General features: G+C 46.4%; 1 protein-coding gene across 2 annotated transcripts in view; it reads right to left on the bottom strand.

The window, feature by feature from the left end:
- The window catches only part of LOC8025164 (protein l(2)37Cc), a 92142-nt gene that overhangs the window by 5652 nt on the left and 61935 nt on the right, over positions 1-24555 (bottom strand). The window contains exons 5-7 of one of the 2 annotated variants that reach the window (XM_042287544.1): positions 23300-23442; positions 16301-16417; positions 13396-13491 (exon numbers count right to left, since the gene is read on the bottom strand). In XM_042287544.1, the coding sequence (XP_042143478.1) occupies positions 13396-13491; positions 16301-16417; positions 23300-23442 (356 nt within the window). The remainder of the gene's footprint in view (positions 1-13395; positions 13492-16300; positions 16418-23299; positions 23443-24555) is intronic. The other variant, XM_040501828.2, reaches the window with a different exon arrangement.

Genomic DNA, 24555 nt, shown 5'->3' with positions numbered 1-24555 from the left:
TTTACTACCTCCAATAAAATTTAAAAACAAAAATTAGGCACGACACCCCTATGACCATCCTGATGCAAACCTAGCCTCTGTAACCTTTACACCTCGAACTTGGAAATTTAATATCTCCGGAAGAAAATTAGCTCTAGCATTCACATAGAGCTGAATACTCCTCCCAAGAACATAGCTTTCACAAATAAATTTTCACACAAATATAAAAATTATGACTCGGACCATCATTGTACGATCTGATGTGGAAACACCCCAGAGTATTTTCAACACTTCTCAGTTACCCTGGATTGAAAACAAATATCAAAATGCTACATCATATAGTAAAAAAAAAAAAGAAAATGAAGAAAAGAAAATTGTGCCATTAGTAAGAATGTGCTAAGTATTTTTATGCATTTAACTTTGGAGCTTAATCATTTCACATTTATGAACCGCTACATACAAATTCATGGAGCAGCAATAGGATCACGTTTTTCTCCGTCGTTTGCAAACTTTTCCAGACTGATATTGAAAAATCTGCTACCAACATTGTATGCTCTGCACATTTAGCTACATGTTGCACACACACAAAAAAAGGAATCATGAGCTATTCTATTCTATGAAAGTGGATGACCAGCGAAGCTGTTCAGCAGACGAAAGAGACCTGCCCCGAGGAGCATCGAGGAAACTAGAGATGCGTGACGGAACCGCCACCCCGGGAGAGCGGAAGAAAACTAGGCACGCAAACACTTGGAACGACGACAAAGAGAGGGCGGTGCGAACATAGACATGGCCGACGCGAGTCGCACTGCGGCAAATCTTCGAGAAACCTTTATCTACTGAGAGTCTACCGATCTTGAAAATGGTGCCTATAACTAATCTACTGAATACACCAACTCATGTATACAAACAAACCGGAGTGCCCCTAGCGGACACCACCGGTCCCGCGCATGAGCGATGGAGGGTGGGCAAGAAGCTCGCCGTTGCCCATAAACAAACCATTGAATTGCGTTGTTGTCGGTGTGAATCCCCGTGCTGTTTTTCGCGTTGGAATTGTTGATTCTACGTCCTCCTAACAATGTCTGACTACTTGAGCGGCTTCAGCAAAATTAACGAGGCTCGTTACACCGCAAAACTTCACGTGAATAATGTGACATGTGGGGATTCATTTCACGTGGACGCCGCAGAATGGGTGCTAAAGTCCGACTCCCACGATGAGATTTTGTTTGCTATTTTCAGTTGCGACGTCGCTCCGGCTGTTAAACCGTGGACTGTCGCTGAGATCGTGGATGTCGATACTGAAAACTGCATGTAGAATCGGGCATTACAAGTCGGTGATGGCCACTGGTAACAACGATCAACATCTTGTATCTACTGTTTACACTTAGCCTACTTACCACAACCAACCTTCAAAAGTGTTTTGAGGTCTGCACTTACTTCTTTTCGCAATTACCGGGTCAACAATTGGTTTACGAACCGCTGTCATTTGAACGAGCTGACGACACGAAGCAGACAAGTTTGAAAGAGCAGACGACGGTTCAAACGCATGGGCAATGGAGTGCGACGAAGAAACACCGCGTCCCGTGTCAACAAACCATTGCAATGTCACGTTGTCAGCGTCTGTGCAAGTCTGCATACTCTTTTTCACGTTGGAATTGTCGATTCTACGTCCTCATAGCAATGTCTTACCACTTCAATCGCCTGAACGAAATTATTAAGGCTCGTTACGCCGCTAAACGTTGCGTAAGTAATTTGATGTGCGGCGATTCATTCGCATGAACGCCGCAGAATGGATGCCAAAACCATTATGAGATTCTTCTAGCTATTTTCGGTCGCGATGTCGCTCGTGCTGCCAAAGTGTAGAAGGTAGCGGCGCTGACCGACGTCGATACTGAAAATCGGAAGCGGGAACAGACCAGGGCCGTACACAGAAAAAAATTTTGGGGGGGGGGGGGGGGGGAGGGGGACAACGCCGGCCATTTTGAAAGTGTCTATTGTCTTATTTTCACCTATGAATCATGTGCATCGGTGGCATATAATGGAGAGTTACAGCAAACCGGAGAACCGGTCCCGGTTTGGTACCCGGTAGCCGACCGGCGCCACTGCGCGTGCACAGAGGTGGAGATTAAAATCGGCTGGCTGCCAGTGCACCAACCAGGGCCGTACCCAGAAAAAAATTTCGGGGGGGGGGGGGGGGGGGGGGGGGGGGGGGGGGGGGGGGGGGGGGGGTCAGAATTCCCTATCCCCCCCCCCTGTTTACGGCCCTGGAACAGACCAAGTGAATTGGGCGTAACAAGTCAGTCATGGCCACTGGTACCACTGATCAACATCTTGTACCTACCGTTTACACCGAGCCTTCTTAAGGGGGGACATAAGCCTAAGCTTCAAAACTTTTTGAAAAAATTCAATTTTTAATTTAGAGGTTTTCGATTTTGGAAACTAATTGTACACTTACACTACATTTCGTAACCATGTGCCAAATAGTTACACTGATATAAAATATTTTCAACACATTGGGAAGAAGAAGAAGAGGTTTATTTAGAAAGACAGAGCGGTCGCTCCATGCAGTTTGCATTAACCAGTTTCTCTGTGCTGGGGAGGGGGAATAGGGGATGCCAAAGAAGGGCGAGAAGAGGAAATTAATAAAAACACATCAAAATAACGTGGAACTCTATATCTGCTCCTTAAAGACGGCAAATAAGTTGGGTATCACGTAAGAAACGTAATAGGTATTTGGTCGCATCAGCCAGCTTTTCTGGGCTCTCCCACGCTCCTAAGATCTTCTGGAGAGAGAACGGTCGGGAGTCCAGCTGGGAAAGTTCTTCAGTAAGCACCTCCCTTTCCACGTCATAAATTGAGCAAGTGCATAACAGGTGTTTCAGTGACTCCACTTCTTCACATATCAAGCAGTTTGCAGAAGGTTTTTTACCAATAGAGTGGAGATATTTATATGTAAATGCAACGCCCAGCCTGATTCGGTGAAGTGCTGATTCAGTCTTTCTTGTAAGGTTTCTGGGCGGTCTGAACTTAAGTTCAGGATCTATATTATCAAGTCGTGGATAGTGGTGAGAAGGGCTAGCCCAGAGGGCCGCACCTATCTTTTTTCCGACCCAGAAAACCGTTGCACCAGCGTCAGTTCTTGAATATGGAACAGAAATGCTAGATATGTTGTCGTGACCGCTCTTTGCTGCTTGGTCAGCGGCCTCATTACCAGGGACGCCACAATGGCTCGGGATCCATTGGAAGTGAATGTGGTGGCCAGCCTGTTGGGCCTGTTGGCAGAGGCTGACTACGGTGAATGTCAGCTGTTCATTTGCTCCACGTCGTAGATAGTGCTGCATGCTCTGGAGTGCAGCTTTTGAGTCAGTGAAAACGGACCATGCTCGTGGTTCGGTGCGTATTATATATTTCAAGCTTTCCCTAATGGCCACCAGCTCCGAGACAGTTGATGATCATTGGGAGGCATTGGGATGCAGTAACACATTGGGAGGCAGTAACAAAATAAAGGAGGTCAATGTTTGAATGCATTTTTCTGAGTTCCATTTTTTGCTGCAAATTTCATACGAAGGAGTCTTTTGTTAGAAGGTAAAATTTTTCTGATACCACAGTCAAGATGTTTCCAAACTGAAATTTACTGGGGAATTGGGCTATCTACTTTATTTTGTTTTAAGTTAAAATTCTCATTGAGAAAAAGCTATGTTTTCAAAAATTGACATGACAAATATGCATCTCATATTTTGAGGTAATCGCTCTTCCTGAAATATTTACATTTGTTTTATAAAAACTAAATAGCCCAATGTCCCACATCCCCTACTTTATATTCAAGCAGATAAAATGATGCTTAAAGGGGCAGTGCAACGGTTTTAATGTTGAAAGAATCAGTTTGCATTTTTTATATTGTTTATCCAAGCCCAAGTGATCAAAAACGCGTCACCTTTCCCCGAAAAACTGATATTCTGCTGCATAATCGCAAAGCAAAAAACAAATTATTTACCGATCTTCGGACGTCTGTGGCGGCTACGGGAACTAAAATGACAGCGTCTCTATGGGTACGTGGAAGTCAACAAACCCTGTCCCCCACCGCTGCTACACTCGCGGTCAGCCTTGTGGCGAAACGTCCTTTGTGTCCATTGCTCGCCACGACCTTCGACGAGGCTAATCCTTTGAAAGTCGACAATCGCGGAGGAAGCGGCTAGGGTCTCTGAAGAGAGGGCCCAGGGGAAACCACGTGAACCCCCAGAGACATCACTCGAAAGTCGGCGTGGAGGGTTGAGAGGCACTTCGACCTTGGATTTGCTTCATTTTTTATAAATAAGAACTAACGCTTGCAAGAAAATGAGGTCTTCTGTTTTTCGTCCCATAGGTGACGCAAATTAATTGCCGCAGTTCATTGGCCAAAGTCTGAAAACCGTTGCACTGCCCCTTTAATAGCTTCATTTACATATCAGATTTCTTAACGAAGAGTGACATCTTATGCAGGTATGTAAGGTTGTCCTAGAGAGCTGAAGGTTTGTACAGTACACCTTCATCTGAAGTTAAATCTCCCCTGCAAATTTCATTCCGATCATATGAGTGGTTCAGAAGTTAAACTTCTAGCCAGTGTCCCCCCTTAAGTCTTTTGAGGCCTGCAATTACTTCTTATCGCAATCATTGGGTCAAAGTTTGGTCTACGGGCCGCTTTTGTTTGAACGAGCAGACGACAAAAAGCAGACGAATTTGAAAGCGCAGACGAAAGTGCAAACGATCAGGCGGCCATGTGAATTTGAAGACGCACTGAACCCGCGGGTGGTTCGGACAACTTGGTGGTTTTCTCTCGTTCATGTTGGAACAAAACAAATACATCTGGCGACCACGAAGTGTTGCCAGCACAAGCAATCGTAGTTCAACAGCGTCTGGTTTGCCCTTTTCACGGCTACTATCCACATTCTAAGACAAACGGAGGGAACAGAAACACTTGAAAACTGATCTTCAAACCTTTCCAGACTCTCTTGGTACAACCCCCGTCGCAGCATTTTGTTGAGAAGGTAGGTTTTTTGTCCGGTTTCTCCCAAAAGAACACAGGAATGCATGTCTCGCACGGTGACTTCTGCCCACTGCCCCAGACCCGAAGTGCGCCCAACGCGCCACCACCGCGGCGGGACGTAGCAGAGTTGAGTTTGTGTATAGACCTATTGCTGAATTGCCCAAGCATCAAGGAGAATGCAGGAAATGGTGTTCCAGGCGCCGCACGTGCTGGCGTCTGCAGCAGTAACTGTCCCAAAGCAACAGCCTAAAACAATTGGAATCTTGCACGCACTTTCGTCAACGCCCCCTTTATTTTGGTTACTTCAAATCTTTTATATGAGGAAGGCGTGCGCGTGCGGCGGTGCAGTTTTTGGTCACGCACACGAAAAATCCTTGGAACCGTAGCCATAAACAGCTTTGGTGTAAAAGGTTATGTTTCTATCTGCCAAGAGGTCAATCATATTCTTGCTGCTTTCTTGCGTGCTCCAGTTGTTTGGTTTGCCGCGCGAGGCTTCTTTCGCCGCTACTACCGCTCTACGCTACCAGCCGCTACTACCGCTCTTTTCCTGAAAAGGCTCGTGTCTCGCTTATTGCCACCAGAACCCTACCCCCCAGGTAGGCTCGTGCAACCTCTGCTCTGGCTGCCGTTGCTTACTTTCCACAGTCCGGCTGACTCTGCAATTTTTCCACTAGCCTTAGAATGCAAAATGTTTGGGTTCACAGCCTAATAGACCAGAGTACATTTTTTTTTTCTCATTATTTTACGAGCAGTGCGAGCTTGCCTCGAGTGACACTTTTCCTCACGGACGAGACCGTGCACATTCGAGGACTATAGGATGAAGCGAATGCCACCGCAAACGCGTCCACGAAACCTATCGTTGGATAAAGCCAACGTGACCTTCAGTGACAAGGACGTACCCCTCGCCCAGCTTGTCGAAAAGCTCCAAGAGGAGTGCAACCAACCCCCAGGTAGCATCCTCCGCCAGCAAACACAGTGCCACACGACGGCCTTTAAGAGCAGCCATCGTTGCTTCAGATGCAGCGCAAGCAGGTGGAGCGTTCCACACCCCACCATCACCAGGCCTGCTAAGTATTAAACTTTCACTCCATGTTTTCAAATATGCAGGTTACTCCAAGAGCAAATCAGTAGCCCCTTTCATCGCCCAGGAACTACCAGGCGGCATGGACCGTCGGCGACAAAGTGACCCTCACTCGCATAAACGGAGAATGCAGCAATGTGGAGGCACTGGCAACCAGACTTCACGAGCATGTTTGACTTCCTCACTCGTTTCAGTGCCAAACTCCTGCCACCGGATAACGCAATCCACATGAAAGACAAGCTGCGTGCATACAGCATCCCAACGAAAAGCTCATCAAGTTCGTAAGAGCCATTCGAGGGTTATACGACATTGCAGATGCCACAGACCCAGAGAAGGTCGCACGTACAATCCATCAGAGCCACCTGTGCTTCCACGCTCATTTCAAAAGCGGAGCTTCGAAGACCCGGATGACATGCCATGGGTTGCACAAACCATTCAAGCTGACATCTTGACCGAAATTCGGTACCGACCGCCTCCACCATGCTTACCTAATCAGGTCCAAGAAAGACAGAGGGGCAACTTACACAATCCTCCACAGTGCCCCCAGGGCACCAGATGCACGGGCATATGCGTCGCACACTGGCCCCCCAGGCAACGTAAAGAAGACAGAGTTCACGGCAATCAGTAGAGGGTGCAAGGTTTGGAGACGGGCAAAGAGAGCGCTACAAGTAACCCTTCTACACGCAGGAGCCTGGTGGCCGACGTGAACACAAGAGCCAGGGCGCTATGCAGTGGCGTACGCAGGATTTCATTTCGCGGGGGGCCGGACCAACGAGAGTAAAGGGAGATAGAAAGAAAGTCCAAGAGAAATTAAAAGCATGTTCATTTTTTTTTTCTAATAACTATGTATTCTTCTATTAAGTAATTAAAATAAAGTTGTCATATTGGTTTGGGGATGATTATAATACATAAAAATGATGCCCCGGAAATTCCCCACCAGGAAGGCATTTGCATTTTACTTTTTTTATTTACAAGTCCCGTCAAAAGAAGGCACCAGAGTAAGCAAAAAATCATAAAAGCTATTTTTTTGTGAAGCACGACTCCAATGCACAAAGCCTCCAGTTATCAGGACTGATAGAACAATGATGCATCAGTAGAAACGCGGGACATCTTGATGGATAGACGATAAGCACTGGAAAGCTGCTCCCCCATAAAGTACTCCCTATCTTAATCTGATCTAACCAACAAAAATCTCCCGCGATTTGTTCATTGGTGTCGATTTCTAAAACTTCCCAAGTCCGCTCACAAAAGAAAGTCAAGGAAGTCACACAACGCAACAAAGGGACAATGTAAAATGGTTTGCACACTCACATATTGCACTTGGCTCTCGTCCTGAGGCAGCAGGTCGCACACTCGCGCCCCTATCTCGCGCGGTTCTCAAACTGCCGATGACCACTTCCGTACTCGAACCTTGAACCGCAAATCCCGCGCCTTTAGGCACCTATATTCACTTTTCTAAGACTTTTCTCGCCATCCGAGGAGCCAATCAGATATTGCTCTTTTTAGACCAATGGGAGCCACGGGGTACAAAAGAAGCACATACAATACAAAATCCAATTAAGAAAGGACACGTGCATAGACCCCCGAAAACTCCTAAAAACCTTCGCCCTAACTGTCGACCATCAGCCGGACACCGCTTCAAGGAAAAACCCCTCGTCGGGGTGCAAGAGCAGTACCGACGCTTCTTCTCAAAATAAAAAAAAAGGCTACAAAACATCGAGGGGCCCCGCTGTGCTCGAGCGAGACACAGCGCACGGTACGCATCCAGAGCGGGGTCCTCGAGGAACAATTAAGACAGGGGACAGGGGGGCCGCTTCGTGGCGACGACAAACCAGCCCTGGCGGCTCCGCGAGAGGGACATGGGGCACTCGCGAAACAATAAAAGTAGAAGGAAAGTAAGATATTCGTTAACTGATTATTTTCCAGTCATATTAGATAAGACGTGAAAACTACACATTTTTTTTTATTATTTTTACAATGTCATAAATGGCATATTGCATTTCCTTCTTTTCTTATTTACTTTTTTTTTTTTACAACTTCTCCACGAAGTTTGATATTGATAAACCCGAGAGTCAGTAACCTCAGTAAGCTTTGCAGAGTTCTGGTCGCTGGATCCTTTTCCGAGCACTCCAGCTTTCTTCATTTCTCCAATAATGAACAGCAGCGCGGTGATAGGTTGTACAAGCGTCCGGTCCTCTCCATGCTTTGCAGCAACTTTCAAGGATCCCTTGCACCATTCAGGGATTTGTGGACTGACAAAAGTTTGATGTTGTTCAAGGGATGACTATCATTCAAGCAGTACATCCCAGCTAAAAGGAGTCTGTTCGGTCTCACATCTTTTGCAATTTACAATGTGAAGACAGGATTCGTCTTGGATGACATGACATACTCTTAAGCATGAATAGAGGTACAGGATTTTGGTTTAACATATGGCGCCTCCATTGTGCTTACTCTTTTCAACACCTACTTAGACAAGGGTCTGGGTCGACAACTGGTATACAAGTCCTTTCAATGTTCCCTCTCGGAAAACAGATCAATGAGGCGAAACCAGCGAGTTGCACATTATCTCTTTGTGCGCTGGATGGACAGGCGAGAGGTTTGCATGCTCAGCCAACCACAAGGGTTGCATGGTGGACAGCTCAAAAAAGAAAGACTGGTCCGCTGAAATTGATACCGCAATGTGTGGTTGAATACAATTCCTGCACAGTCGACAAGGCGGACATGGTTGTGACTGTCTGGTACAGTCACATGCAAGTCGTTCAAATGGTGTGAAAAGTAGATTTTTCAGCTTGTCGACGTAACTGTTCTGAACAGCAACATTCTGCAAATGAAAAAAAAAAAAGAGGCCCCTGACAGATTACAGTAGAACCTCGTTGATAGGTTTTTCAGGGGACTGCAAAAAAAAAAAAATATCATCCAGGAAAATGTAACAACCGATAACGCACTCGGGGGGTCTTCACAAGAAATAGAAAGCAGCTCTTATACAATGGTTTATTTTATGTGTACTTACAGAACTGTCGAGGACTCGGACATGTTCACAAAAGCGCGTAATATCCGCCTGCCGCTTCAAATTAATGTGAAGCAGTAAAAGCTGCTTCTCCAGGAGCCGCAGTCCTCTCTCACTCTCCGCGCAGTCATGAATATTTACGTAGCGGCGCAAGGTGTCCAATACAATGATCGCGTCCGCAAACGTGGGCGCAGCGAAATCGTTCGATCTTGCTCGACATCTTCATCACTTTCTTCTCTTTAAAACTTTTAACTTGTCTCAAATTTATAACTTCTCTTTAAAAGAGAGTGCCTTCCTTTTCCGCGATGCCATGACCGTCGTCAATGGGTGCAAAGCGCACATACTCCGAAACACCACGGTTTATGCAATCGAGCCGAACAGAAAGTAGAAGAGCAGCGTGCACCTCGTGTCAGAGAAGGACAGGTGAATGAGAGAAGGAGCGTTTGCCGCCTCGCTCCCCGTCCGAGCGGTGCTCCAAGATCACACCTGGACAAGATGGGAAGCTGTGGCAGAGCTCAGCAAAGCCCAGCGAGGAGAGAAAGGGAAGACGGGCGTCTGCGTGCCCATGCGTGCCGTGCGACCAGCATTGCATGGTTCGGCTTTGCTCCGCTAGCTTCGCTTCCCAGCCAGTGTGGCAGCTTAGCGACCGGCACACCGAGGCACTTTTGAACGTAACAGCCGGCAAAGCAAACATAACAGGCAGGAAACTAATACATGCATTTCTATAGGTGTAAAACAGGACCGTCGTTTTTGAACGTAACAGCCGGGAAAACGTATCAACCGAGAACGTATCAATGAGGTTCTGCTGTATTGCCTAGAGCTCCTTTGTCAGATGGTTGAAAATTGCCACCAGCCAAGCGCAAGACCCAAGGCAGGATGCACTTCTAGCGGAGACAAACGAATGCCCCTAACAGCACGACATTTGATCTCAGCGATACCCGCAAAGATACAATTCCACAAGAGTCTGCCATGTGTGTGCTTGGAGCAAGACACGCCAAAGGAAGCACAAAGAATCTTGCTCTATGCGCCCAGCATGCCAGGTACCACTACCGTGTTTCAAGAAATACCACGCAAAAAAAATTTTTTATATTGAAGAAATCCAAAAGTTATACAACTCTTTGAACGTAAAGTAACATTATCTGGTAAATAAATGTACATATTAAAGCATAAAACCGCATTTCTGCATCCAACAAATTTTTTTTTTTTGTGAAGCGAAAAAAGTTTGGCATAGGAAGCACGCTGGGACGGAAAAAAAAAAAAAAAGCCACTTAAAGGGCAACTCCACTTCATTTTTGTTATTGAGAAAACTATGCAGCCCCCTTCAGTATCATCTAGGTAGACCAGATGTCAAATATAACGACCTAATCCCGTCTCTATCTTTAATAAACTGGCCAGCACACTCTCAAATGAGCCAAGTCGCAGAAATCTGCTAACGCTAGCGTGCGATGTGAGGCGCAATCAACAGCGCAATCAATACCAGAGTTGGAGCAGCCTACATTGAGCCACTACGTCACATGTCGACGTCATTCTCATGTTTTGTTTGTTTTTGCTTCTCAGAGCGAAATTGAACGACGACGTCACGAGTTTCTCCTCCCGGTGTTGGCTAAACGGTGTCCATGTGATTACCGTAACCTGGATGCGCTAGCTTGCGCTGCCCGCCTCCCGGAGCTGGGGGCTGGGAGCAGTCTGTTTCGTCCCGCTGCTGTTGTAGTTTGTGAACAACGTTTTGTTTACGGTACGGGGGCCGGCCGCATCTCCGATGCCTGGCGATGATACCTCGCGAAAGATCCATAGGCTCACCAAGTTGTGTAGTTGCCTGCTCCAAGTACCAGTTGACCAGCCTGGGAGTTGCCTTTCACCAGTTTCTACACAACTGTGCGCCTCTGAATGCATGGACGAACATACCGTGCTAATGGAAATCCGGGAAGCCGTTGTCGCCAAATGCACACAACAATGATCTGTTCTGATTGCTTGTGCTCATGACTAATTTGCTGTTACCAGCTAAATAGCAAAACGTGCGTGAAAAGATCAGTTCCGCTGTGAAACCAAATGACTGGAGCATACTTATCACGGCCTTTATTATTCTTGCTTATTTTGCTATTGACAATAAACGTGTAGTCTGCAGTACAGCTTCATCAAAGTACACAATTCATGAATTGTGTACCTTAGTCAAACGATACGGTGGTCATTTGACCAACACGATGAAACGACCCCCATGTCGGTCGCACTACGTACCGGGCGTTTCCCAGTGTACGAGCATATATATGCCTCGTGCCTGTAGAAACCAGGCATGAAAACTCAGCTATTTTCTGTAAAATAAATGTGACCTACAAAGCGCATCTCTCATGCCCAAGCAGAGGCCTGATGAATTTGGACAACCTGGGGATCTTGTCAAGTGTAACCGAGATCTTGGTTTGTTGTAGCAAACTACAGTCAAACCTCATTATATCGAACACGGATATATAGAATTATTGCTTATATCGAATCGTTGTCAAACTACCATAAGAATTACATGCATTTTAAATTTTTTATAGCAAACTCGGTCAGTTAAAAAATTAATATATCGAACTCCGCAGCACCGGAAAGCTGCGCTCTGGAGACAGGCTTTCCCGCAGCACATCGGAGGATACGCGGGCTTTTCTGCAACACATTGTAGGATAACGGTGGCGCAGCAGGCGTTTGCGACTTTCATTCAAGCGCATGCCCGCATAAAGCTTTATGCCTGTGGTGCCGGGAACGCCATCCAGATTCGGCGGCATATGGACTCAGTCCAGTCAGCTCAATCCTATCGCCAGCATCGCTCTTTTCATGCCCTGTGCAGTTTCGTGGCTCCGGGTTCGTTCCTCCGACGTTGCGTCAACCGCATGTGGCCATGGCAACAAATGTAAAGAAACTTAGGTCGCTGACGTTCGCGAGGAAGCTTGAAATCATCCGCCGCGTTGAAAAAGGAGAAAAGAAGTCCAGCGTTGCCGAAGCGTACAACATACCGCGAAGCACTTTGAGCACGCTGCTGAAGACGAAAAGTGACATCAAATCGAAGGCTGAACGAAGCAAGTGGTTTATAAACGCAAGGGCTCGGAACATTCCGGCGTCAGGCCGATGCTTCAACAGAAAGCAAAGGACTTCACGTACATCCACCAAGCACAAAACGTCGCCGCAAGTAGCGGGTGGCTGCAACGCTTCAAAGCCTGTTACAACATTGTCGGGAAGACGGTTTCGCTTTTACGCCGCTACTGCAGTGCAATCGACGGCAGTGATCTGGCACTGGTGGACTGCTTGGAGACAGTGGAACCGGCCGTAATAAGGCATGCGGTCAGCTCCATGCAGCAATCTACGCTGCGGCAGTTTTTTCGCCGGAATAAATAGTTCACCTTAACGCTTCACGTGCGTACTAGTCATTTTTTGCCGTTAGCCTTTTACTGATTAAATCGCGTTGTACTTTGACGCTTTTTTTGTGTGTGACTTTAAATGTCGAACTATTTCACGGTCCTCGCACTGTTCAATATAACGAGGTTTGACTGTACATTGGCAAAAATTGCGGAGCAGACGAAACCTGCGCTTTGCTCTACGTTCGCCCGCCGTCACATGGAGGATCAGGTGACCTTTCGGATCCCGTGATTCAACGTGACGTGAACATGACTGATGACACGAGATCAATGTTGCCTGTCGCAACCAAAGTTTCGATATCTGCTGATGTTCAAACTAAGATTACAGAAATAATATTACACATTTTCCGAATCTGAAGACGTAGGGCTGTTTAGTAGTGCTTTGGCAAATGGAATCACATGTTAGCCTAAAATTTTTAGAATTGTGCGGAGTTGCCCTTTAAAGGGATGTTGAACCGAAATCTGGATTCCACAAAACACAGCGGCAAAAGCAAGCAACGGGATGCCGCAAACACCAAAAAATCACTCATACAGCAATATCTCAAATGGATGACCAAATTTTAAAAAAAAGGGAGGCACATTTGACAGATTTGTTTACGTCTTGTTTCTCCGAGAAGGAGAGGGAACGGCCTCGTGTCTTCTCTGCCTCGCTGCCTTGAGGGAGCGAAAAGAGAGGAGGAAACGAGATATCTTCACGTCACGCACCTCGTCGGCCTTTTCAACCTCTTTGTCCAAAAATATGGCTGTCCATTCGAGATATCGCCTTACGAGTAGTGTTGTTGGGATTCTCCTGCATCTCCTGCATGGTTTTTTTTTTTTAAATCCAAATTTCGGTTCACCATCCCTTTAGAAGGTTAAAAATGAGTTGCTGAAGACCATAAGAGCAAGAAGAAATCTACGAGAGCCAAATGAACTCCCATACCTTCTCGACGAGGAACCGGGCCCGCTCAGCTTCCTGCTGTGCAACCTGCTTCATTTCTACGGCCTGGGTGAACTCCTTGCCAAAGGTCAGGTGAGTCTGCAGGGCGACACTCAATGAAGCTCGACAGTGTCAGACATTTTAAGCACGAAACAATCAACTCCCAACGTGGCTTTTGAACTAGGCGTCCAGGGCAAAGTAGCCTGTTGGGAACAACTGTTATGTAGGTAGGTAAAAAGCTCCTCTGGTCAAGACAAGTGCCCACAGTGTCATTTGTTGACGATTATGGAGGTTTCGGACCCTCACATGGACACAAACACTGGCAAATTAGAAAAGGTGCCCAGATTTGAGCTTCGTATACAGCCAGTACCAACGAATCTCTAACTATGAAAAGGCTCAAATGAAACTTTTATTGACTAGGCATCAGATGGCTAGACTCAACTTTTTATAATATTCTATACTTGACGGCAACTTTATACTGGGCACTGGAAATATTTGGCTCTGCGACTGGTTCGTACCAGATGAAGCTAGCAGAATAGGGCATAATAATGACTAGCCCTGCGTGGACAACAGTTTGAATATCCGCATCCCATCAACAGACTTCGTATCCGCATCCAAACCGCATCCGCAAACTTTTTACATTATTGTATCCGTGTCCGATCTGCATCCGCATACTTTGTATATTTATCCGAACCACATCCGCAAAATGTGGAACCGCATCCAACTCAAAATCCAGGCATTTACTGTATATCATAAGATCAAGCATGAATTAAAAAAATAGCACTTTTTAAGCTGCTTGCTTATTTTTGTACAAAGAAATCATCGGGTCACCATTCAAAGGGGATGCCATTTTATCATTATCAGTTTCATCGTATTTATATTAAAAGCGACCAGCCTTTTCGAGACACTGCGCGTTGATGGAAAAATAATCTCAGTTATGTGATCGTCCTAGGAGTCCGCAACACACTGCCCAAAAAAACCGCAGAAAACAAAAAAAATTTTTTTGCTTTGTAACATTTATTTTATGCAGACGTGTACTTTTGAAACAAAAGTTTCAAAAGGTCATACTAAATTATGACATTTTAGTTCCGTCAAACAACTAAAAAGTAAGAGAGGCTCATAATCGTCCGGCTACGACACCCTGGCATCGTAGTTGGACGAATATGAACTACCAGAATTTTTGGCTATGTCTCTAAGCATACAAAAAAGAAACACAGAGGCCGTTTATGGGCTGCTTATGTGAGTGCGCTGTTGATTCTGAAACTTTACAAACTGTGGCGCCAGAGGGGCGTGCTCGCTGTCGAGGCACTTCTTTTTTTTGGGGGGGGAATCATGACCACACTACTCTTTGCACCCAGAGGGGGACCTTTCTTCTACTTTCTTGTGACTTGTACGTTTGAGGTTTTTTTTTGTCCGGAGAAAGTTTCCGCTCTTTTCCTGCCAATGTACTAGCTTTCTTGGGACGATTGATACCCCGGGAAATATTTACTGTTTCTATAGATGGGAGTTTTGACGAGAGGGAACGCACTAACTGAAGCGATCTTCAGTCAGAATCGGATCTTTCTTAGGATCTCTATAAGTTTCGTGGACAACTTTTCATGGACATACATTTCATGGACACACGGTTCGTCGAAGCTGTACGTTTTGTGGGGACCCTGCGACGTTTTGTCGAAAATATATTTCTTCACTACGCCGCTAAAAGCTAGCGCGCAATTCACTAAGGCGAGCTTAACTAAACCATGCCCCCCTCCCCCTGTAATCCAGCCGAAACGCAAAAAGTTTGTTACAAAAATAGCAGGGTTTTGTGCGACGAAACGTCTCAGGTTTCTTGATAAAACGAACACGAGAAGCCTTTCGATCAAACGTCGCATGTCGACGAAACAATCTGTAGATGAAACGTCAGTCGACGAACTGAATGCCGCCGGGCAAAAATTTAAATCCGGATCCGCGGACATCCGCATCCGCAGCCCGACATCCACATCCGATCCGCAATCCGCCCGTTTACTGCGGATATCTGCGGATATGCAGGGCTCTAATAATGACTCTCTCCAAATTTTTTTTTTCCACATAGTATTGAAAATGGGAATACATAAGTGCAGGTCAATTTGTCAACCATAATCTTATTTATAAAATCATTGGAAAGTTGTCCTTGAACAAGATTTGGTTGTACATTTGTTTTGAATTGTACATTTAGTGTTAAGTTTCTGTATACATTTTCTAATCTGTTTATCAAACTGTTTTTGTCCAATGTATAAGTTCTTGTGCGTTGTATTACCACTCCTGCCAGAACCTCCGAGAGGAACTTAGCACTAGGTGAATAAAAAATAAAATTATTGGGCCTCAGGGGACTCCTAGAGAAATACTGCTCTTTTGATCCAGGTGCGGCTGTCTTTAGCATTCAATGAGCACCGCTAGAGTCCCCAGCAGCTTCAGGGATGCTCATTGTGTTCACACTTGTTGCCATTCGGACCAGTCTCATTGGCCCCAGAACTTCTTCCCAGCTCTGTGCAGCTTTGTGCAATTCCCTGTCCAATTATGCGGGTCCCAAATCAGGCCCTCAAACCCTGTGCATGGACCCCATATACGGGTCAATCCAAGCCTAGTCAGATATCTAGGTTCTACAGCCACACAAATTTAAAACAATCGACATATAAATGACATGTACCGTTCTAAAACACCAGAAACAAATGCACTTGTGAAAAACATCGGCCTACATAGTGGAAGCACCAGCCAATCTACTAATGTCAACAGCGCTAGAAATGCCACTACTAGTCTTGTAAAAAAATGCACTGCAAAAAAAAAAAAAAAAAAATTACTGGAGTGATTGGTGTGTGCAAAATAAAGACTCTAGAGATGAAGCTTTTCGAAGGTCCGTAGTTTCAAAAAATCGGGAATCTGAGTCACTCACAATTGAAATGTCGTCCAGGATGACGCCAAACTGCGATGCCCTCTCGGTAAGCTCATCGCACACCTTCTGAGATACCACCTCACGCTGAGTGATCATTTCACTTGCGTCAAATTGAGCCTGCAAGCAAACAGCCTTCATTCAGCCACATGATTTCATATCAAAGCACACAAATCAAACTATGTTTCATGTAAGAGATCAAATGTTATGTAGAACATTTCTCAACAATTGCAAACATAGTGAAGATGTCAAAGAATTGCCCACGTAGAATCACAGACAACATGAGCTGAAACACTTTATGAAAGAGCTGAGGTAGGAAAAGGAGATCCCGAGGGAGACGGCAGCTGAAAAACCATGTTAGAGAGCAGCCCCTTTAGACCTGGGAAACACATGCAAGAGAAGCCCATCAATAGGAACCAGTGAGCATAGCTCGGCAGAACTCATTCACTCTCACGCGTAGGGTGAGGCCAAGTTTGCAAATATTAAAAACTCCCGAGGTTCAGTGAGGGGCTGAGGTTGACGAGTTCATGACTTGTTCAGTGAGCGGCGCGAATTTGTGAGTTGGGCAAAGTCAGGGGTTTTGCGGGGGTCCGAGTTTCACGGGGATTTGCAGGGCGAGACCAAGGGCCAAGAAAAAGTCGAGGCAGGTTATGCGACTTCTTCGAACATTTTTCGACAAGTCGAGTCAACACACGCTTTACAATGGTGCTGTTATCGTTTGGTTGGTTCTTTACAAGTACAAAATGGGAACAGAAAAGAAGGTCCCACCAGGGTGCATGCTCTGCTCTTTCTGGCTCACGTCACGGTGACTCGACATGGTCTCTTTTGTGGCTGGTCACTGCTTTGCTCTGCTCTTTCTGGCTCAGGTCACAGTGACTCGACATGGTCTCTTTTGTGGCTGGTCACTGCTTTGCTCTGCTCTTTCTGGCTCAGGTCACAGTGACTCGACATGGTCTCTTTTGTGGCTGGTCACTGCTTTGCTCTGCTCTTTCTGGCTCAGGTCACAGTGACTCGACATGGTCTCTTTTGTGGCTGGTCACTGCTTTGCTCTGCTCTTTCTGGCTCAGGTCACAGTGACTCGACATGGTCTCTTTTGTGGCTGGTCACTGCTTTGCTCTGCTCTTTCTGGCTCAGGTCACAGTGACTCGACATGGTCTCTTTTGTGGCTGGTCACTGCTTTGCTCTGCTCTTTCTGGCTCAGGTCACAGTGACTCGACATGGTCTCTTTTGTGGCTGGTCACTGCTTTGCTCTGCTCTTTCTGGCTCAGGTCACAGTGACTCGACATGGTCTCTTTTGTGGCTGGTCACTGCTTTGCTCTGCTCTTTCTGGCTCAGGTCACAGTGACTCGACATGGTCTCTTTTGTGGCTGGTCACTGCTTTGCTCTGCTCTTTCTGGCTCAGGTCACAGTGACTCGACATGGTCTCTTTTGTGGCTGGTCACTGCTTTGCTCTGCTCTTTCTGGCTCAGGTCACAGTGACTCGACATGGTCTCTTTTGTGGCTGGTCACTGCTTTGCTCTGCTCTTTCTGGCTCAGGTCACAGTGACTCGACATGGTCTCTTTTGTGGCTGGTCACTGCTTTGCTCTGCTCTTTCTGGCTCAGGTCACAGTGACTCGACATGGTCTCTTTTGTGGCTGGTCACTGCTTTGCTCTGCTCTTTCTGGCTCAGGTCACAGTGACTCGACATGGTCTCTTTTGTGGCTGGTCACTGCTTTGCTCTGCTCTTTCTGGCTCAGGTCACAGTGACTCGACATGGTCTCTTTTGTGGCTGGTCACTGCTTTGCTCTGCTCTTTCTGGCTCAGGTCACAGTGACTCGACATGGTCTCTTTTGTGGCTGGTCACTGCTTTGCTCTGCTCTTTCTGGCTCAGGTCACAGTGACTCGACATGGTCTCTTTTGTGGCTGGTCACTGCTTTGCTCTGCTCTTTCTGGCTCAGGTCACAGTGACTCGACATGGTCTCTTTTGTGGCTGGTCACTGCTTTGCTCTGCTCTTTCTGGCTCAGGTCACAGTGACTCGACATGGTCTCTTTTGTGGCTGGTCACTGCTTTGCTCTGCTCTTTCTGGCTCAGGTCACAGTGACTCGACATGGTCTCTTTTGTGGCTGGTCACTGCTTTGCTCTGCTCTTTCTGGCTCAGGTCACAGTGACTCGACATGGTCTCTTTTGTGGCTGGTCACTGCTTTGCTCTGCTCTTTCTGGCTAAGGTCACAGTGACTCGACATGGTCTCTTTTGTGGCTGGTCACTGCTTTGCTCTGCTCTTTCTGGCTCAGGTCACAGTGACTCGACATGGTCTCTTTTGTGGCTGGTCACTGCTTTTCTCTGCTCTTTCTGGCTCAGGTCACAGTGACTCGACATGGTCTCTTTTGTGGCTGGTCACTGCTTTGCTCTGCTCTTTCTGGCTCAGGTCACAGTGACTCGACATGGTCTCTTTTGTGGCTGGTCACTGCTTTGTTCTGCTCTTTCTGGCTCAGGTCACAGTGACTCGACATGGTCTCTTTTGTGGCTGGTCACTGCTTTGCTCTGCTCTTTCTGGCTCAGGTCACAGTGACTCGACATGGTCTCTTTTGTGGCTGGTCACTGCTTTGCTCTGCTCTTTCTGGCTCAGGTCACAGTGACTCGACATGGTCTCTTTTGTGGCTGGTCACTGCTTTGCTCTGCTCTTTCTGGCTCAGGTCACAGTGACTCGACATGGTCTCTTTTGTGGCTGGTCACTGCTTTTCTCTGCTCTTTCTGGCTCAGGTCACAGTGACTCGACATGGTCTCTTTTGTGGCTGGTCACTGCTTTGCTCTGCTCTTTCTGGCTCAGGTCACAGTGACTCGACATGGTCTCTTTTGTGGCTGGTCACTGCTTTGCTCTGCTCTTTCTGGCTCAGGTCACAGTGACTCGACATGGTCTCTTTTGTGGCTGGTCACTGCTTTTCTCTGCTCTTTCTGGCTCAGGTCACAGTGACTCGACATGGTCTCTTTTGTGGCTGGTCACTGCTTTGCTCTGCTCTTTCTGGCTCGGGTCACAGTGACTCGACATGGTCTCTTTTGTGGCTGGTCACTGCTTTGCTCTGCTCTTTCTGGCTCAGGTCACAGTGACTCGACATGGTCTCTTTTGTGGCTGGTCACTGCTTTGCTAGCGCAGAAACAGGTGAAGAGGAAGGGCTCCTCTGCTCGCCTGGCCCACTCCTGGGCAGTGTTTTGTTATTTTGTGGGATAAAAAAAATTGGGTGTCATGCCGGTACGCTTAAGCACACAAGTGGCAGGCTGAAGCAGACGTTTTAAAACCAAAGCTAACGCAACCGCACAGCCATTACTGAAAGGGTAACTAACCGCAAAGAAAAAAAGGCATTTTTTTAAACAGCCTAATTGGGACAAGCATGTCACAAAACAAATGTTCCGCGAAAATTTTTTTTTTTTTTTATCAATATTTACGTTACAGGATGTAATTTAGTCGGAGTCAGAACCTCTCCACATGCGCGTTTGTGTGCGACCTTAGTATTTCTGGTAAATATTGGTATTTTGATTTTGGTATTTTGTATAAAAATATTTTAGCGTGCTTTATTTATTTTTTTGGAAAGTTAGTCCTGCTGCCAATCTCCAAACGGGCCCCAGACCCCGTCTGGGACTTGTCCGAAAACTATAAACCCGCACCGTACAACACGAGAAGTTTGGTCTCCCGGTTATGTCTGCCACTGTCTACCACAGCGGACATATTCTACTTGGCCGTTTTGCCCTATTTATTTTTCTTTTGTGCCAGCAACGCCTACATCTTTCAGCGCCAATGGGATGGACTGGAATTCCAACCCGCACTTGCAGGTATGCAGTGCCCATTTCGTTAGAGGTGCCCTCCAAATGCCTCTTATCCCCATCAAACGTGTCAACCATATTTTCGGACCAGTATGGCATGCGGGCTGTCCTCCTGAAGAAGAATTGGGATGGTACAAAAAGTGAGAAATGTGTATCTAAAAAAAGTATGATCAAGCTAGGAATTACTGAACAATGAACATTTGAATCTAGCACTTTAGGTGTGCTTTCATTTTATTTAGCCTCCTTTCAGTCTTCACATTTAAGATTGCTGGTAGGCACTAGGTGAAGGCAAAACAAAACGCTGGAATAGTTTTTGATCAGATTAATGCGAGATAGTGCTATTTCAGTCAAGTCAAAATTGAAAAAAATCAATCTTTTTAAATTCAAAATGAAATACAAATTAGTTATATTATTTAAATCACTTTACCTAAGAAAGAATAATTTGCTTTTTACTAGTTATCTGTTTTAACACGAAAAATTTATTCTTCAATCTGCCCAATCACTGAGAACCGAGCAGAGGAGAAATTCCCAACTTATTTCTACCGTAAAGTACAGCCTACAGTAAACTCCCGTAAGGGCGCCCTCCCCCGAGATTGCCCATCCCGTTTTTCTGGTTAAATATCTGCAACATAAAAATTCCGAAACATCGCCCACCCCCCGATTCCCGTTGGAGGTTAAAGGGGCCCTGCAATCATATTTAAGTGTCTACCTTTTTTGCGGTTTCCACGTCTCTTGCGGTTCGGGCAAGCCAGCGCACACGGAGAGAGTAACTAAATATCAGTGCGTCATATTTCAACCGGTCGACGCGGAAACCACCTCCACCTACAAGGGCGACCCGCGTTGCCGAAAGCGCGCATATGTGACGTCCTCGGTCCTGGCCTTACTACTGGTCAGAGCCACTAAAAGCTTTTTTTTTTTTAGTCGAGATACAAAATATAAGTGTTGCGAACCGTTTCAATTATGTATGAAAGTAGTTTTTGTTCAGTATTTCAGATCAGAAAAGGAACAAATGTAGTTTATAAAGTATGGAAATAAAAAAAAAACCCGTCGACAAACCCACCACCAAGCGGCGGAAAAAACGGCGCATACTAGAAAGGGCTAGTGGGATGAGGCTACGACGAACGGCGAGTGTAGAAAGGTCCCGAATGTACGTGGTGTCGCTGCGGTCGTATACCGGCTCGAGAATCCGACCGGTTTTGAACGTTCCGAGGGCCTTCGGCGCGGGCCCTGCTGGCGATTTGGCCATTTGGCGGTATGGCAGCGCAAAGTGGCTCCCGTTCTGAACTGATCTTTACCCCGTGTTTGCTGTCGTTTGTGGCCAATGAAGTGTTATGCCGAAATAGTCTTTAATCGCGCAGCAATTGCAATGCGAGCCGCCCTGGTTGCCCGTTTCATAGAGTCTATCCAACACGTGCTTTAGTGGCGCCCTCTTGAGTCGTCGACACGGAGTGCAGCAACCGTGAGCGCTTGATGAGCTCACTACCCCTCCTCTAGTTCAAAGCCACTCAAGCCAGGACCTATGACGTCATGAAGGAAGTTATTTTTTGTTTGTTTTTGTAATTCTACTTTACCTATAGCTTTTAAAATAAAGCGAAATTTGAGAAAAGAAAAGTTTCATTAAGTTATTACGTTCAGTGCGCTCAGGTTCGGTGCAAATTAAAAACCAGTCAAAAAGTCACTGCAGGGCCCCTTTAAACGATGTCTGACGGGAATCGCGCATCAAGGGCGCAATCTGCGGTACGGGTGTGTCCGAGAAGCGAGTTTATAGCAGGTTCCCGCGTTTTTGTCTACGATCTGCGCGCGTGATATTGGCTGCCATAACACGCCAGCTGTTCCCGCGTGTATATTGCATCGTGAAACGCAAATCTGCTGCGTCAGCGATTTGCGGTATCCGTTCCAGAGTTCGTAGCAGATTCCCGTGTTTTTGTCCGAAATCTGCACGCGCAATATCAATCCTTAGCTGTAACATGCGCGAGTTGTTCCCGCGTGTATATTGCATCGTGAAATGAGATTCTGTTGCGACCGCGATCTGCAATATTTGTTTCCATGACATCCAAGTTTGTAGCTTATTCCCGCGTTTTTGTCCGTGATCTGCATGCGTGATATCGGTTTCCGTGACAGGCTAGACTGTAGCGGGTTTCCGTGTCTTTATTGCACCATGAAACTTGAATCTGCTGTGTCCGCGATCTGTGGTATCCGTTCCCGTGAGATGCAAGTTCTCGGCGGGTTTCCGCGAGCCCTTCGCTCCGTGAAACGCAAATCTGCTGCGTCGGCCACCTGCGGTATTTTTTCCCTTAACACAGGAGTTTGTAGCGAATTCCCGCGTGTTTATCGCATTGTGAAACACGAATTCGCCGTGTCCTCGATCTGCGGTATCAGTTCCCACATCATGTGGTTTGTAGCGGATGCCCAGGTGCTTACCATTAATTTCTGATAAAGCTTTGCTGTGGCATCCCCAGAGATAACCCATCCCACGTTTTTCACCATTCATTTTTTCATTTTGGGTGGGCCTTCTTACGGGATTTTACGGTACTTGAAAACTTTTCTTCCTTGATATAAACAGTGCCATACTACAACAAAAGGTCATTAACTTGTTTGGTTGTTGAGACAGCTTTATTTGCTGAACAGCAAAAAAAAAAAAAGGGAAGCACTCGCAAAGTTTATGTGGAAGCACTCGCAAAGTTCCTGCCATCAGCTTCAAACACAGGCTATCCTAATACCACTGCTTCCAAGGCCAGTTCAAGACAAAATACTAACAGTCTTTGAGCAGCACCAAAACTGCAAAACAAGCAAAAAAAAAAACAATTCAACATAGAATTATGGCCTTTCAACTCGAGCACAGTTTAAAAGATGTTTAATGATTTTTTCTTTCGGTTTTAAACTGCGCAAGGTGGCGGTATAAGCTCGAAAATAAAAGAAGCCAGATAAACAATATCCAGACATTTCGGGACCGATTCAGTCCTTTGCTCATGGGAGGACACGTGTCACTACTTGCACACATGTATGTAAGGTGTTTTGCAGACATCACGCAGCCCCGGGACATAATTGCTGGGCAGAGTGCTTGGGGAGCGGTTTACGTTTCCATTTGTTTGCGGGATAAATCACCACTCAATGTAAAGCTGCTTTCTCCAGTGCCTTGGAGTGGAGACATCTGGGCGCAAGATGTAGCAGACTTTGGAACACAAAGGGCGTTCCCTCACTCACCACGACAGCCTTGAGCACCTCATTGGTGATGGAAGGGAGCACCCTCTCATCATAGTCGACGCCCAGGGTTGTGTACATGCGCGGCAGCTGCTCCTGGACTGGCCGAAACAGGATGCGGAGGGTAATGTTCACATTCTGCAGATCTGCCAAAGACAAAGCCCACAGAGGAATTCCAGATCTACTGCCTCTGTTTCCATTAGACAGCCATTGATTTTATTGACCAGAGCAGAGTGTGGATGTAGCTTGCTCAAAGGCAGTGTTTAAAGTCTCTTGTAAGTTAGGGGGGGTCTCTACAAACTATGGTAAAGGGAGGGGGGGGGTCATATTAGATGCGCACAAAACCAACTTCACTAAAACATAAGCGTAACCCGGCATGTTTCTCAGAAAACAAAATCGCCCAACAACGTTGATTTTGCCTATTTTTCTCGTCAAGAATTATAGTAATTTTCCTGAAACATCCATCGTTTTGCTCAACATGAAATTAACATGGCTATTCACAACATCACTTTTTTTTTTTTTTAATCTTATGAGATTTTGATTTGACAAGACTTGAATGGGGAAAGTCAACAAGATGGAGTACTTGAGCTTGCGTTTTCACAAACGCCAGTGCTATGACGGGGGGTCTCAGACCACCCTTCAATATTGGCAGGGGGTCCGAGATCACCCAAGATCCCCCTGACTTTAGGCACTGCTTAAAGGGATACTGAACCAAAATTTCGAGCTCCCAGAACAAGCCTGGAGCGATAGGCGGGACGTTGGAAAACCCAACAACATCACTCGTACAGCGATATCTTTAACGGATCGCCATATTTTTGGAAAAGAAGTATGCGATTGAACACGGCCGACAAGGCCCATGAGACAAGTCACGTCACAATTCCCATTCGCGCTCCTCCTTGCTACGTCACGTCGAGCTGCTGAACCAAAATTCTGCCGGAGGTCAATGACGTCGAAGACCTCGCTTGATTGCACCCTTCTTTTCCAAAAGTACAGCCATCCCTTTAAGATATCGATGTACGAGTGATGTTTTGGAGTTTGTAGCATCCTCTTCAATGCTTCTGCAGTCTCATTTTGCGAAATCCAAATTTCGGTTTAATATCCCTAGGACTTAGGCCAATTAACTGCGGGAATCAATCTGCATCGCCTATACACTCCGTGCGACGCGACCGGCGTGCCGCCGCGCGGCCGTTACCAAAGGTAGGCAGTGAGAGCCCCAGCGAAACGAAACCACGCCGCGTACACTGGTACGCATTGAAGTC

The sequence above is a fragment of the Ixodes scapularis genome, unplaced genomic scaffold (assembly GCF_016920785.2).
Source record: "Ixodes scapularis isolate PalLabHiFi unplaced genomic scaffold, ASM1692078v2 PGA_scaffold9__187_contigs__length_104089568, whole genome shotgun sequence".
Lineage (NCBI taxonomy): Eukaryota > Metazoa > Arthropoda > Arachnida > Ixodida > Ixodidae > Ixodes > Ixodes scapularis.
Note: the sequence above shows the minus strand (reverse complement) of the source record. Positions and strands in the feature narration are given on the sequence as shown.